Consider the following 15,552-nt stretch of genomic DNA (forward strand, 5'->3'; position numbering starts at 1 on the left):
GCTCTCCAAGAAGATGGATTGTACAGTTGCTCTACGAGGAGATGAATTGCAGGCTGCAATCCAGACAAAAGGCAGGTGTTTTGACCAGCGGCTCAGGATTCAGCCTGAAGAGTGAAGGTAAGCAAGCTGGAAGTTAGAGGGAAGGTAGGTGGTTTGTTAGGCTGCAAAAGCTTTTAAATGGCTATGTCTAACAACCCCCCCAAAAAAATAATCCTTTAAAAATCACCAAGAAAATCCCCCACCCAATTCTCCGTGCTAAAGGAGTGGGTCCAGCAGTCACGTGGGTTGCTCATGTCCAATCCGGTGGAACTGAGCCTTGTATTAAAAAAGCCTGCTGGATCCGCCCCTTCCCAGAATTCGCTCAGTTCTCATATCCACGGTACGGTGAAACGCTCGTTCAACATAACACCTTCCCTTGACTCCTTCTGCTTAGAACAGTAAGCATATTTCTCTATTTTTTACTTAGTATATAGCCAACCGTAACCGGCTTGGCTCCTTTAAGAGAGAAGCCTGCAGCCCGGCCCCCCGCGGCTTTCCCTTCGCTGCTAGCCGGCTGCTGCTGCCGGCTTGGATTGTTTCCCTTCAATCCTTTCGGCCTGGAGGTTTTATTTTTCTTTGTAAACAAGAGGCTTTTACTTTGAGGGCTTTACCTCCTGCGGTGTGAGACGTTCTCAAGTTTCTCTTGTCAGTCTCCTGGACTTAGTCATCGCTTCTTTAAACTTTGGAGCGTTAACTTTCTTCTTTTTGGCGCGAAGGCCTTCGTGTCCCCTTAATTGCGCACTTTCGTTTTTGGCTTTCTGCCATCCGTTTAGTGCTTACAGTCCACCGCTGGGTCCCTGGAGTGGGCTTTGAGTCTCTCAGGCTAAATTCTCCACCGGCTAAGCCTTTAACCAGTGTGCCTTGGTTAATTAATTATCTTTAGGGAGGCTAGCCGCACTGCATTTGAGGACACAAACTCTGGTCTCGCCCAGATTGCTCTCAAGTCGCAGCAGCTCCTAGGCCTAGGAGCAGGACCCCATTCCTCTTGGGAATAAACCCTTTTAAAGTGCTTCTCCCTCCTAGGTTCTTTGGCTCAAGCCTGGTTTTCTGCTAATTTCAGACTATGGCTTCTTTTCCCAAGAGAGGCACAGCTAAAGGTCCCAGAGAGGCCAGGCCTACAGGTGATGAGATTACTATTTTACCCCAGGCCTCTGTTTCCTCTCCTGCTGGAGCTCACCATGTGGCTAAATCCACCAGAGCTGAAAAGAGAAGGGACCTAGCCCTCCAAAAAATTCATGACAAATCAGCTAAATGCTTAAAGGTGCAGGCCCAAGTGCACCCTAATCCTGACCCCTCAGAAGCATCTATCCTGCCTCCCCCTGGGTCAGCTTTTTTATCTCTGGATGAGCCAAACCTAAACTTACCCCAACCTAACCTGTGGGGTCTAGGGCCAGAGGAACCAGATTTAGTGGAAGACTCCTCCTAGCCAGAAACCTCTCAGGCTCCCAAGGACTCTTCTAACATTCCTGCTGATATTTCTTCTCTACCACCAGAATTTCGATCTATTTTCTCTGTCTTATCCAAGGCCATTGATGCTAAGCTCTCAGCCATCAATGTGCCATCTGTGTCTCACCCACCTGTGCGTCCTTCCCGCCCCCATGGTCCTCCCTCAACCTTTAGGGCTCCAATGGAGGAGGTCTCAGACTCCTCCCAGGACGAAGATGAGGATGAATACCCGGCAGAGGAGGAGGACCCCTTTCAGGGTCTCTCAGAGGACGAAGAATCTCAAGTCAAAACACCTACTCCAGCTACTATTTTTCCTTCTCAACTTTTCAAATCTCTCCTTCTCAAGGCAAGAGTATCCACAGGTTTAGCTGGACAGGAGAAGCAGACTGCTTCCTCCACTGACCCCCCAGAGGAAAATTTGCCATACTTCTCAGAAGAGCAGGAAGATAATGAGGCAATTCCTATGCCAAAATTATTTAAGGATGCCTTACTTAAACAGTGGGATCATCCAGCCTCTGGCCTCAACCCCACTACCAAAGACAAGAAATTGTACAAGCTCTCTCCTTCATACGAAGAGCTTCTATCATGCCCTAAACCTGATGAACCTGTCAAAACTCTCCATTCTGCTGCAGCCATGCCTGGTGAGGCAGAGGAGGTGCTTCGCCCAGAAGATAAGCGACTTGAGCAAATGCTCAAGAGGGGATTCACCGCTGACTCCTGGGCAATAAAGAGTGCTGCAGCTGCATCCTTCTTCTCCAGGGCTATGCTTCTTTGGCTTCGTCAACTTCAACAGCATATTCCTCCCGATGATCTGAGGGGTCAACAGGACTTCAACAAGGTTTTTGCTGCTGCCCAGTACGTGGCGGATGCCACTCTTCAATCCTCCAGATTTGCAGCCAGATCTATAGCGGCCTCCACAACGGCCAGAAGACTCCTATGGCTCCGTCCTTGGCAGGCAGGAGTATGCCAAAAGTGGCAACTTTCCATGGGGCCATTGAAACGTGACCTCCTCTTCGGAGATCTCCTGGACCCCCTGCTCACGGAGACCACAGACAAGAAGAAGATTTTGGGCCCCACCATCAAGAAGGCGTCCAAAACACAGCCTTTTCGTCGCCCAGGGCGCCAACAGGAGCAGGGGTCTACCTTTCAAAGACAGCCAGGTCAGTATTCCCCCCGCTTTCGTTCCCAAGCTAGAGGCGCCAGGGGCAGAGGCTTCCGGTTCCAAAGAGGAGCCTCTTCCAATAGGGCTTCAAAGAAACCCAGATGGTAATCTCCCCTCACATCCGATAGGCGGCCGCCTGGTCCATTTCTCCTCCGCTTGGCGCCGCTCCTCCAAGGACCCCTGGGTCATTGACACTGTAGAAAGGGGTCTCTGTTTAGAGTTTATTTCTTTTCCCCCTAAACGTTACATTTCATGTCCCTCCCCTAGATCCTCCTCATCCAGTTCCCGAATGGAGGAAGCTATTTCTCATTTTCTATCTATTAAAGCCATTCAACCAGTCCCCCCCGACCAAAAGGGCCGGGGTTTTTATTCCATCCTCTTTATGGTCCCTAAGACGTCTGGAGGCTGGAGAGCCATTCTAGATCTCAAAAAGTTGAATCTATTCATCAAGTATAGAAAATTCAAGATGCACTCCTTGGCATCCATTTTAGCTTCCATTCATCCGGGGGATTTCATGGTCTCGCTGGACCTCACAGAGGCGTATCTCCATATTCCCATTGCCAAACACCACAGGAAATATTTACGTTTTGCCTTCCAGGGCAGACACTTTCAATATAGAGCTATGCCCTTTGGGCTCTCCTCAGCCCCAAGAGTCTTTACCAAGCTTTTGGGAGCTCTAGCGGCTCACATCCGGTCCACGCCCATTCACATATTATGTTATTTAGATGACATTTTAGTTCATGGGAACTCTAGAGATAGAGTGGCCGCAGATCTTTCTATCACCATGTCAGTTCTACAGAACCATGGTTTTTCCATAAACTTCGATAAAAGTCACCTTCGACCATCTACTACCATTCTGCATCTGGGATCCATTATTAATACTGAGATATCCCAGGTATTTCTCTCTCCTGAGAGGAAGCAGAGCATAGAAGACCTGATTTTCGGTGTGTTGTCCCATCAATCAGTCCCCATAGTTTCCCTATCTTCCTTGCTGGGGAAAATGGTATCATGCATTGGGATTGTTCCCTGGGCTCGCCTTCACGCCGGGGAACTACAGTGGCTTCTGTTACCTTTCCAGAGATCGGGACGCAGCAACTCGACTCGGCGTATCGCCATTCCACCGGCAGTTCGCAGATCTCTCAAATGGTGGATTTCTCCAGCCATGGACAGGGGCTCCCCCTTCAGGTGCCCAGACCAGTTTGTGGTCACCACAGATGCCAGTCTCCTGGGCTGGGGAGCCCATGCTCAAGGATTGATAGCCCAGGGCACTTGGTCGCTGGAGGAGGCCTCCAGGCCCATCAACTGGCTGGAGTTAAGGGCCGTCTCTCTAGCATTAAAGCAATTCTATCCTCACATCTCCAACCAACATGTTCTGGTCCTGACCGACAACATAGCCACCAAAAGCCATATTTGCAGACAGGGAGGCACGAGGTCCAAGGCTCTCATGAGGGAGGCCCTAAAGTTAGGCCTTTGGGCGGAGAAACATCTCCAGTCGCTCTTAGCCGATCACATCTCGGGAAGCCTCAATGTCCAGGCGGACTGGCTCTCACGAGCGACCATAGATCCAGGAGAGTGGAACCTCCATCAGACACTGTTCCACCAAATTTGCCTCAGGTTCGGGTTTCCAGTACTGGATCTATTTGCGACCGTAACCAATACCCAGCTCCCTCGCTTCATCTCCAGATTTCCAGCCCCGGGAGCGGAGGCAACCAATGTCCTCAGGAGCCCCTGGCCTCCAGGCCTCCTTTATGCCTTTCCTCCAATTCCGATCTTACCGGAGGTGATTCACAAAATCATCCTAGAAAGAGCTCGAGTGATCTTGATCGCCCCCCACTGGCCTCGCCGGCCCTGGTTCGCAGACCTTCAACAACTATCCGTCCAGGACCCTTGGCGACTCCCCGTTTTGGAGGATATGTTACGGCAGGGGGCCTCATTCCATCCAGACCCGGAGTGGTTCCACCTCACCGCCTGGCTGTTATCCGGAGAGACTTAGACCTTCGAGGGTACGATCCGGATACAGTGGAAATCATCCTGAAGGCCAGAAGGGGATCGACCAATAGGATATACGACCATACCTGGTCAAAATTTCATCAGTGGTGCTCGCAGGAGGGTTTATCCCCCCTGTGTCTTCCCATCCACAAGATACTTACCTTTCTCATGAAAGGTTTCCATCAAGGTCTCTCCACCAGCACTATCCGTCGGCACTTAGCAGCCATCTCTACGGTTTTGGCAGGACCTCGGAGACAGCCGCTCCGTTCCTTTCCGGAAATCCAAGAATTCCTCAAGGGTATGGCCAACCTCAGACCGTCTAAGGTCCACAGATACCCTTCCTGGGACTTGCCTCGGGTTCTTCACTCCCTTACTCAAGCACCATATGAACCCCTGAAATCAGCGTCTCTCAGGTACCTATCTTTCAAGGTAGCATTCCTGGTGGCGATTACATCCGCCCGACACATTTCTGAATTGGCTGCTCTCTCAATCAGACAGGACCTCTGCCAGTTCCATCAGGACAAGGTGGTTCTACGCTTGGACCCCACCTTCCTACCCAAGGTCAGTTCCATGTTCCACAGATCCCAGGATATTGTTTTACCTTCCTTCTGCTCCCAACGGGATCATCTCCTAGCTATTAGATGGCACACTCTGGACTTGACTAGAGCGCTGAAGATTTACATCCAGCGCACAGGCCACATTCGGAGATCTGAAGCACTCTTCGTGGCCTATCACCCCAGGTCCATGGGCTCCAAAGTGTCTTCAACAGTGATAGGCCGTTGGATCAGGGGAACCATATCTAAAGCCTATGAGTCAGCCTCTCTCCCCATTCCAAAGAATATTACGGCACACTCTACCAGAAGTGCTGCCACTTCGGCCGCTTGGGCGACTCAAGCCCCGTTGGAAGAAGTGTGTAAAGCAGCCACTTGGGCCTCACCTAATTCCTTCATCAGACACTATAAAATCGATACATATGCCTCAGCAGATGCGGCCTTCGGTAGAAGGGTTCTCCAATCCGTTATTTCTCACAATGACAACTTGAACCCTCCCTAGGGACCTATCTATTGGGTATGTCCCACGTGACTGCTGGACCCGCTCCTTTAGCACGGAGAATAGGCGTTGATCGCTTACCTGAACGCCTCTTCTCGTGCGGTGAGCGGGTATAGCAGTCACTTCCCTCCCTTATGTGTTTTCCTTTTCTTATCTTCTATAACCTAACCTTATTCCTTTTCACGAGAGTTGAACATACTTGAGCTTTCACATCTGAGCCTAAGTCTATGGATTCGCGAATTCTGGGAAGGGGCGGATCCAGCAGGCTTTTTTAATACAAGGCTCAGTTCCACCGGATTGGACATGAGCAACCCACGTGACTGCTGTACCCGCTCACCGCACGAGAAGAGGCGTTCAGGTAAGCGATCAACGCCTATTTACTAATTTTCTAAAGGAAAAAGAAAAAATGTTACTTGCCAAATTGAAGGAACAAGGCAGGCAGAATCCATTCCTCTTTCCTGGGAGATAGATTGCAGGCTGTAATCCAAATAAAGCAAGGAAGGCGTTGCAAGTGGTAGCTCACAATTCGGTCTGAAGAGCAAAACTAAAAAAGGTGGAGGCTGGGGGGGGGGAAAGGTAGGTGGTTAGCTAGGCTGCAAAATCTTTTAGATAACTATGTCTAACCCAAAAAAATTTCCAAAAAAAACGCCAAGGGAAAAAAACCAAATTTACTATTTTTCTAAAGGAAAAAAAAGTTACTTACCCAGTTGAAGGAACGAGGGGTCCGGGCGAGGCGAGGCAAAGCAAGTACCTGTTCCTGTTCCAAGAGAAGTGTCAAGAGCAGAATCGTGAACTGTACACCACTTCACTAAGGCATCTGACACTGTCACTCATGAAGGTCGGTGGTGCATCAAAATGCTTTCAACAACACTTGCAGGATCGTACATAGCAAGCTTTGCAAGATGTAGGACTCCTGGTTGAGTACCAAAGCAGAAGAAATCCAGAGGTTCCAGAGAAATGATGTTAAACGATTCTATGAAGCCCTCAGATCCATGTATGGACCTCAGCGCTCAGGGAGCTCCCCTGTACTGGACACAGCTGGTTCAGCTCTCATCACTGAATCGACCCTGATTCTATAGTGTTGGGCCCAGCACTTCCAACCTGTATTGAACCGCCCATCTTCCATCAACAATGAGACGATCGGCAGAATGCCCCAGGTGGATATCAACCACAGTGTGCTCCTTTATGGTGAGCTGTCTAAAGGAAAGCGGTCACCTGGGGGACAAAGGAAGCGTTACAAAGACATGTTGAAAGCCCCCTTCAAGTCCCTCGATATTGACACCAACCTCCTGGGAAGCCCTGGCACAAGGTCAACCAACGGGGCGCATGCTGATCCACCCAGGCGGCCAGACATCTGAGGCCAGAAGAACATTGAGAGCAGTAGAGAAGCGAGCACTCTGCAAAGCCAGGGCTGCAAAGGAAAAAGCTGTGACAGTGGTGCCCACACATATCTGCCCAACATGGGGCAGAACATCTCGTGCCCATATAGGCCTTATTAGCTGGACACATTGTATACAACCCACAACCCATTAGAAGTCAAGGTCCTCCTCGAACGCGATGGACGAACATCACCTGTGCAAAGAGAAACAATCTGTATAGGCTGGAGGTGGGGTAGGTGGGCCAGAAATGCTGACCTGAGTAGCGGGAAAAGCAGGCTTTTTTTTTTTTAAAGGAAAAGTAGTGAGTGAGAAAAATGGCAAGCGGGTGATTGAGTGGACATGGGAGGAAGGGGCATACAGACCTACCGGTACATCCGAACTGGTCCAAACCACGAGCATTTCACCCCTGGTTCATGGGCAGAAGGCAGTTCCTCATCATCATCACTAACCAGCTGGCATCTATATATGTGTGCCTCCCCACATGAACCCTCAGGGCTGCCCTGCTCCAGCTCTTGTTTCAGCCAGATCCTTCTTGGCAGGCTGCTCTCAGCCACTGACAACTCACCTCTGGAGGTGCCTAGGGCTGGTTCCTCCTCCAAGCTGACCTCGGCATTCTGATGCAGCTCCCGTGGGAGGAATGAAAGGCTATTACTGGTACCGCTTTGCTCTTTCTGGAGCTACATGTAATGGTTTTACACTCTTCCCAGGTAGCACATTGGACTCCTTCCTATCTGAGGGGCTCATCTTCTGGCATCGTTTTCCTGGGGTTTTCTCCCTAAGGGTACTGGAGAGGGCTGCCACTTCCTTCTCCATTGTGTCAGCTTCCTCCATTATGACCTGTCTGACTTGGGTGGCCCTGCACAGCATAGGTCATTGCTTCATTGAACTTCACAAAGCAAAGCATTGATCCCTGAAGAGGGTGAAATACAGTGATCCCCCGATTATTGCGAGGGTTCCGTTCCAGGACCCCTCGCAATGATCGGTTTTTCGCGAAGTAGCGCTGCGGAAGTAAAAACACCATCTGCGCATGCGCGATCTTTTTTTTTTTTAAAAAGGCCGCGCATGCGCAGACGGTGGGGCGACAGCAGTTCGGAGGCTGGCAATGGTTATTTTTCATGCCGGCCACCCCCTCCAGTCCAATTTTAACCTGGTTTTTTTGTGCTTCAAGTTGCTAGCTCTCAGTGAGGACACTTGCCACTTCTGATTTCCCATTCCAATTTGAACCTGGGTTTTTTTGCCCTCTCAAGCTGCTAGCTCTCAGTGAGAACACTTGTCACTTATGATTTCCCATTCAGATTTGAACCTGGTTTTTTTTGCCCTCTCAAGCTGCTAGCTCTCAGTGAGAACTCTTGTAACTTATGATTTCCCATTCAGATTTGAACCTGGTTTTTTTTGCCCTCTCAAGCTGCTAGCTCTCAGTGAGAACACTTCTGTCACTTCTGATTTTCAAGTCCAATTTGAACCAGGTTTTTTGGCCCTCCCAAGTTGCTAGCTCTCAGTGAGAACACTTTCCACACTTCTGATTTCCCAGTCCAATTTGAACCAGGTTTTTTGGCCCTCATGTCCTCCTTCCATTTCTCCCTCCTTCCATCCCTCCCTCCTTCCATCCCTCCTTCCTTTCGTAAAAAGCACCTAAACAATGACAGAATAAAACCCCCCAGCCCTCACCTGTGTTTGAATTTCATTCATTCACTCAGTCATTCATTCATTCTTCTCTATGCCACTCAGTCCCAACACTTTCAACCCACAAATTACCATTTCCCATCCCCTTAATGTACTGTACTGTACTGTACCTCTACCTGTACCTGTACTGTACACATTGAATAACACACTTAGTCATCCTGATAGAAACAATAACAATATTTATTTACATTTTTACATTTTTTGGGGGGGGTTAGCATAACTAGGATAAATCGGGATCTTCTTCTATCACCATGTCTACAATGGATGCTGCAGGTGATGGTGTGGCAGACCTCTTGGTTTTCGTGACAAACATAGTTATGGGCAGTTGTTGGCGCGTTTTCTTTTGCTTGGCTAACATGGCTCTGTATGGTGCAATGGTGTTGTCAAGGGAGGCCTTAAAGTGTATAGAGCGAGTCATGTTGGGATCCCAAAGATCCGCCATGCGTTGCAGATGTGCAGCAGTTCTGTTCATTTCTGCAAGCCGCTCAAGCGTTAGGCCAACATCTTCTTCTTCGTCAGATTCTTCAGCTCCCTCCTCTTCTTCACTTGCTGACCTGGTCAGCTCCTCCAGATCTTTGTCTGTCAGCGGTAGGCCATGCTCATCAAGCAAACCATTGACTTCCTCTGGTGTCATGTCAACGAAGCCTTCTCCACCCAGTGCCTGTGCCAGCTTCACAGAGTTCTGGACTGCAGCATCTTGAATTTCTTCGGGAGCAAATCCCCTGTGATAATTCACCACTTCTGGCCACAATTTCCTCCAGCAGGCATTCATTGTCTGTGACTTCATATCCATTAAGGCACTCTGAATGTTGTTCAGACAAGATGCAATTATGTACTGACGCCAGTAGGCCTTCAATGTGAAGTTTTGATCAGCATTCATTGCTTCCACGATGCTTCCAAGAGAATTGCGCGTGTACAGTGCCTTAAATGCGCGGATAATACCTTGATCCATCGGCTGGATAAGCGATGTGGTGTTTGGTGGCAAGAATTCGACTTGCACCCCATCATGTTCATGTGCCAGGTCATCATGGCCTCCAGCATTGTCCATTAGGAGAAGCACTTTGAAATTGAGTCCTTTGGCAGCCAAATAATCCTTCACCTGTGGGATGAAGCACTGATGAAACCAGTCCCGCGTGAGGGGTTTTGTAATCCATGCTTTAGGATTATGCATCCAGTACACTGGCAATGCATTCTTATTTCTGTTCTTGAGGGCTCTTGGATTTCGTGACTTATAAATTAGCCCTGGGTTCATCAAAAAGCCTGCTGCATTCCCACACATGATCAAAGTCACCCGATCTTTCATGGCCTTAAAGCCAGGGGCTTTGGCTTCATCTTGCATCAAGAAAGTCCGTGAAGGCATCCTCTTCCAGAACAGGCCTGTTTCGTCCATGTTGAACACCTGTTCTGGAAGGTAGCCCCCTTCTGCAATTAGATCTTTAAACGTGCGCCGGACAAAGTTTTCAGCTGCACCTGTATCTGCTGAGGCAGCTTCTCCATGCAATGACACACTCTTCAGGCCATAGCGCCGTTGAAATCTGTCAAACCACCCTTTGCTTGCTGTGAATGTGGCTGGGGCTGAAGAAGCAGAAGATGTTGATGGCTGGGGGTCATCAGAGTCAACAACACCTTCATCTACAGAGAATGACAGGAAAGGGAGAGAGAAGTGACTTGAATGAAAGCATACAGTCCTTCCATAACTCCCTCCTTCCACCCATCCCTCCCTCCTTCCATCCTTCTCTCCCTCCCTCCCTCCCTCCTTCCCTTCTCTCCCTCCCTCCTAACATCCCTCCCTCCTTCCATCCCTCCCTCCTTACGTCCATCCCTCCCTCCTTCCATCCTTCCCTTCTCTCCCTCCCTCCTTCCTTCCTTCCTTCCTTCCATCCCTCCTTCCCTCCCTCCCTCCCTCCCTCCTTCCTTAAAAAACACTTAAATACAGTATGTAATGACAGAATAAAAAACCCCAGCCCTTACCTGCATTTCCCTCATCTGCATCGCCTCCTTCTGTGTGTTCAAGACGGTTGTACAATTGCTGCGCCTTGGTTCGTATAGTGTTCGTATCCAAAGCAATGCTCTTTTTTCGGCAGTCTTGTACCCACACAGACAAAGCAGCTTCCATCTTCATAAGGCGTTTGGTTCTAGGCGTCACCATTCTTTTTGCAGCCTTGTTGAATGATATCAGAGAAGTTTGCCTTATCTTCTTCTCATCTTTCCTAATGTATCGCACAGTCGATTCATTGATCCCATAATGCCGACCAACCTCTACATTAGAACGTCCCGCTTTCAGCATGTCCAAAAGTACAATCTTCTCCTTGATTGTCAGCATCTTCCGGGTCTTTTTAGCATCGCCGGCTCCACTCCGGGTGCAACGTTTAGGTGCCATCTTCCACGAAGTCTTCACAAAGAGCTCCAAGAAACAGATCCAAGGAACAGATCCAAGACACAGATGCAAGACACGCAAGCTCCAAGAAACGGCTGCAAAAGTTGCAAAAGTTTCAAAGCAAAGCAAAGCTGAGCAAACAACACTGATTGGCCGAGATTTCTGTCCATCAGCAATGACAACGGTGATTGGCTGAAATTTTGCTGTATCACCATTGCCGGGCAAACTTATTGCAATGGCAAAGCTGATTGGCTGAGATTTCGGCCAACCAGCAATGCTACACGTCAGTTTGGTGATGACACGTGACGTCATCTGGCGGGAAAAACCACGCACGTATTTTTAATTTTTTTTTTTGAAAAATCGCGATACAGCCTGTATAGCGTTTCGCAACGATCGAGATGGTATCAATTGCTGAAAAATCGCGATTTAGCCCGTTCGCAATGATCAGGATCGTGATACCCGGGGGATCACTGTACATACCTTTAATTCCTGGAGGAGGCGCTCCAGGCTGTCTACGGTGTCCTACTCCAAGTTGCTAACGTCTTCCAGAGTGTCCTCTGGAGAATCCTGTGAACGACAGTGATCACATTTCTCATTTAGGACACCAGTCCCTGCTGCTTTGTGGCAAAGGAACCAGTGGCTCCAGAGCTTTGGGGCATGTGGCTTGCCTAAGTAGCTTCTCCCAAGGGCCGGGTGTCCCCTTTGCTCCGCTGCCCAGAGCACTCCAGCACAGCTCGCTCAGGTTAGGAGAACTAACTAGGGGGACTCCATCCCTCCCCAACTGAGAAGACTTTGTCTTACTTACCCAAGGGCTGGAAGAAGATCCCTTCTCAATCGGTGACTCAAATGAAGCCAGGTCTGCGCCACTGCTGCTCCCTGAGCCCATCTGTGCTAATGGTGAAAGCCCTCGGAGGTAAGAAAGTTTTGCAAGTGGGACAGAGGGTTAGGGTTAGGGCAATGCCTTGACTCCTGATGGGAGGGGGAGAAAGCTTTTGCAAGCCTTAAGCTGAGAAGGATATCTACCATAATTTCTTACCTCCAAGGGCTTTCGTAACCAAATGTCTGGTGTTTTCTCTCTGGGGGGGAGAAAACAAAGGGGACAAAGATCAAAAGCCGCCATGACCCATTTTGCAAAAGGGGCCATGTGGAGGCTCCAAGAACCCTCCCAGCTGGCCTGCCAAGGGGTTTGGCCTCCCAGTGGGACTGCTCTGGGTCATCTATCCTTTGACACAAGCAGATGCAGAAGCAGAGATATCTTCCCTCTGCAAGTTTTTTAATCTGGGAGATGTTACCTACCCTGAACACTGGCACTTTCTTCCTCTGATGGCTCCTGAGATGAGAATGCAAATATTATATCTATTGGCATAATTTCTTGGCAGGGTGTCTGCCATTACAGTGGGGAGGGGGCCTTACCAGCTCTGTAGTGGACTCCAAAATAGGGGAGAGCCCTGGAGTCCATCTTGTGGGGATCTCCATCCTGGGGAGAGAACGAAGGGCCTGAGTCATTCTTCTGTTAGCCAAAGTAGAGGCAGAGGGTAGAGATGCCTCCCCATTTGCAAACCTTACTCCTAGCCAACTTCTTGGGGACTTCAGAGTCCCTCAGCTGAGAGAACACTCACCCCATGAATGCCAGATCCCTGCCAGCCTTAAACGGATATCAGATCCTGGCAGAAAGGAGAAGGCTGCCATTTCCTTCTCCAGAAGACCACGTTGTGTCAGCTTCCTCCACTATGACCTGTCTGACTTGGGTGGCCCTGCACAGCATAGCTCATTGCTTCATTGAACTTCGCAAGGCAAAGCATTGATCCCTGAAGAGGGTGAAATACATACCTCTAATTCCTGGAGGAGGCTCTCCAGGCTGTCTACGGTGTCCTCCTCCAAGTTGCTAATGTCTTCCAGAGTGTCCACTGGAGAATCCTGTGAACAACAATGATCACATTCCCCATTTAGGACACCAGTCCCTGATGCTTTGTGGCAAAGGAACCAGTGGCACCAGAGCTTGGGGGCATGTGGCTAACCTAAGTATCTTCTCCCAAGGGCCGGGTGTCCCCTTGCTCCGCTGCCCAGAGCGCTCCAGCACAGCTCGCTCAGGTTAGGAGAACTAACTAGGGGGACTCCATCCCTCCCCAACTGAGAAGACCTTGTCTTATTTATTTATTTATTATTTGGATTTGTATGCCGCCCCTCCCCGAAGACTTACTTACCCAAGGGCTGGAGGATCCCTCCAATGAGGCCAGGTCTAGGCTGCTACTGCTCCCTGACCCCATTTGTGCTGACATTGAATCCTGCAAATGAAGATACGGAGGCTAAATCCTAAGCTTTCTGCCTCCCAATAAGATTGCTAAAGGATAGGGTGCATCAGGCCCCGTGGGCCAACAGCAAGCCTTAAGGTTAGGGAGATGCCTTCAGTCCTGATGGGAGGGTGAGTAAGCTTTTGCAAGCCTTAAGCTTAGAAGGATATCTACCATAATTTCCCCCCTCCCATCAGGAGTCAAGGCATCGCCATAACCCTAACGCTAACCCGCTGCCCCACTGCCAAAACTTTCTTACCTCCGAGGGCTTTCGAAGCCAAATATAAGATGTCTTCTTTCTGTTTGGGGGGGGGGGGGACAAAGGGGAGAAAGATCAAAAGCAGCCATGGCCGGTTCTGCAAAAGTGGCCATGTGGAGGCTCCAAGAACCTCCCAGCTGGCCTGCCAAGGGGGTTGGCCTCCCAGTGGGACTGCCCTGTGTCATCTGTCTTTTGACACAAGCAGAAGCAGAGATATCTCCCCTCTGCAAGTTTTTTACTCTGGGAGATGTTACCTACCCTGAACAATGGCCAGTTTGTCCCTCCGATGGCTCCTGAAATGATAATGCAAATATTCTATCTATTGGTATATTAACCCACCCACAAAGTCAGGATTTCCGCCATTACAGTAGGGAAGGGGTGGTCTGGCCTTACCAGTTCTATAGTGGACTCTACTATAGGCGTGAGCCCTGGAGTCCATCTTGGAGGAATCTCCACCCTGGGGAGAGAACTGTCATTCTTCTCTTAGCCAAATAGAGATGCCTCTCCTCTGGCAAACTTTACTCCTAGCCGCCTCCTTGGGGACTTCAAAGTCCCTTGGCTGAGAACACTCATCTCATGAAAGTCAGATCCCTGCCAGCCTTGAAGAGATTTCGGGTCCTGGCTGCCCTAGCCATCGATATCTGGAAGTAAAACAATCCAAAGAGCTCTTGTTTGGATTTCTCGACTGCACACCCCACCCCCAGTAGGAATTCCACCCTTCCCCCACCCAATATTGGAGAATGACCACTCACTGGCCATGTTGCAGAAGCATCCTTTCCCCAGGAAGGGGAGATTTGCTACTCTCAGACACATGTTTGTTCCTTTCTCCTTGCTGGTCTTCCTTCCTGACCAAAAGAAGAAGATGGCATGTCAAAAACAATCAACTCTAGCTGAGCCTCTCCTTTCTCAGCCCCATCAGTCAGCCTACCCATCTTTTTGTCTCTGATGGCCCCTCTGGACAGAATGCAATTTGGGGGAGAGGCTCTTGCAGACTCTTCAGTCCATCAGTGGTGCCCCACCATGCCCAGAGTTTAAGTTGAAGGAGCAGGACAGGGGTAACTGTCAGGAATCCCAGGTATGTCATCCCCATTGGTCATGCAGCAACAAAATACTTGCTGGAATCTTTTCCAAAAGGTCTGTGAAGAAAAATAGATATGTCAGACAGAAGAGTTGGGAAGCATGAACCTTCTCCCCAACTGCCAGATTCTTCGCATCTGAGATAGCCACGCTTACCCTAAATATCTTTCTCACTGCCATCATAAGGGAAAGGTGGTAGTCTGAGGACTGTACACAGTGAGAATGGGCAGCTATGCTCTGGCTAGTGACTTTTCAGGGCAACTGACATTGGCCATTGTTGATACCTACACAATTAGGGCAGCTTACCTGTGTCTGGTAAGTAAGACTTTGTCTTACTTACCAAAGGGCTGGAAGATCCCTCCAATGAGGCCAGGTCTAGGCTGCTACTGCTCCCTGACCCCATTTGTGCTGACATTGAATCCTGCAAATGAAGATACGGAGGCTAAATCCTAAGCTTTCTGCCTCCCAATAAGATTGCGAAAGGATAGGGTGCATCAGGCCCTGTGGGTCAACAGCAAGCCTTAAGGTTAGGGCGATGCCTTGACTCCTAATGGAAGGTTGAGAAAGCTTTTGCAAGCCTTAAGGTTAGAAAGATATCTACCATAATTTCTCCCCCTCCCATCAGAAGTAACGCTAACACTCTGCCCCACTGCCAAAACTTTCTTACCTCCAAGGGCTTTTGAAGCCAAATATAAGATGTCTTCTCTCTGGTTGGGGAAGGGGGGGAACAAAGGGGACAAAGATCAAAATCAGCCATGGCCCGTTTTGCAAAACTGGCCAAGAACCCTCCCAGCTGGCCT

The 15,552-nt window shown here is 49.5% G+C and overlaps 1 protein-coding gene across 1 annotated transcript; it reads right to left on the reverse strand.

Moving 5' to 3' along the window:
- Positions 1–6,869: 6,869 nt before the first annotated feature.
- On the reverse strand, positions 6,870–10,837 carry LOC139159546 (tigger transposable element-derived protein 1-like). The gene is made up of 4 exons (XM_070736854.1): positions 10,720–10,837; positions 9,638–10,380; positions 7,631–7,688; positions 6,870–6,901 (listed from the first exon to the last, which is right to left on the reverse strand). Exons 2-4 carry the CDS (start codon positions 10,136–10,138, stop codon positions 6,870–6,872), a joined length of 591 nt encoding a protein of 196 aa, XP_070592955.1. The 5' UTR covers positions 10,139–10,380; positions 10,720–10,837.
- Positions 10,838–15,552: the final 4,715 nt, after the last annotated feature.

This window comes from Erythrolamprus reginae, chromosome 2 (assembly GCF_031021105.1).
Source record: "Erythrolamprus reginae isolate rEryReg1 chromosome 2, rEryReg1.hap1, whole genome shotgun sequence".
Lineage (NCBI taxonomy): Eukaryota > Metazoa > Chordata > Lepidosauria > Squamata > Dipsadidae > Erythrolamprus > Erythrolamprus reginae.

Excerpts from the sequence above, each read along its gene's own strand:
- LOC139159546 (XM_070736854.1), bottom strand. The coding sequence starts at position 10,138 with ATGGACGAAACAGGCCTGTTCTGGAAGAGGATGCCTTCACGGACTTTC. Across the intron at positions 7,689-9,637 it reads GCAATTCTCTTGGAAGCATC|CTGCATCAGAATGCCGAGGT; the intron begins GTGGAAGCAATG and ends CTCCCACGGGAG. Across the intron at positions 6,902-7,630 it reads AGCCCTAGGCACCTCCAGAG|GTGACCGCTTTCCTTTAGAC; the intron begins GTGAGTTGTCAG and ends TTTGTCCCCCAG.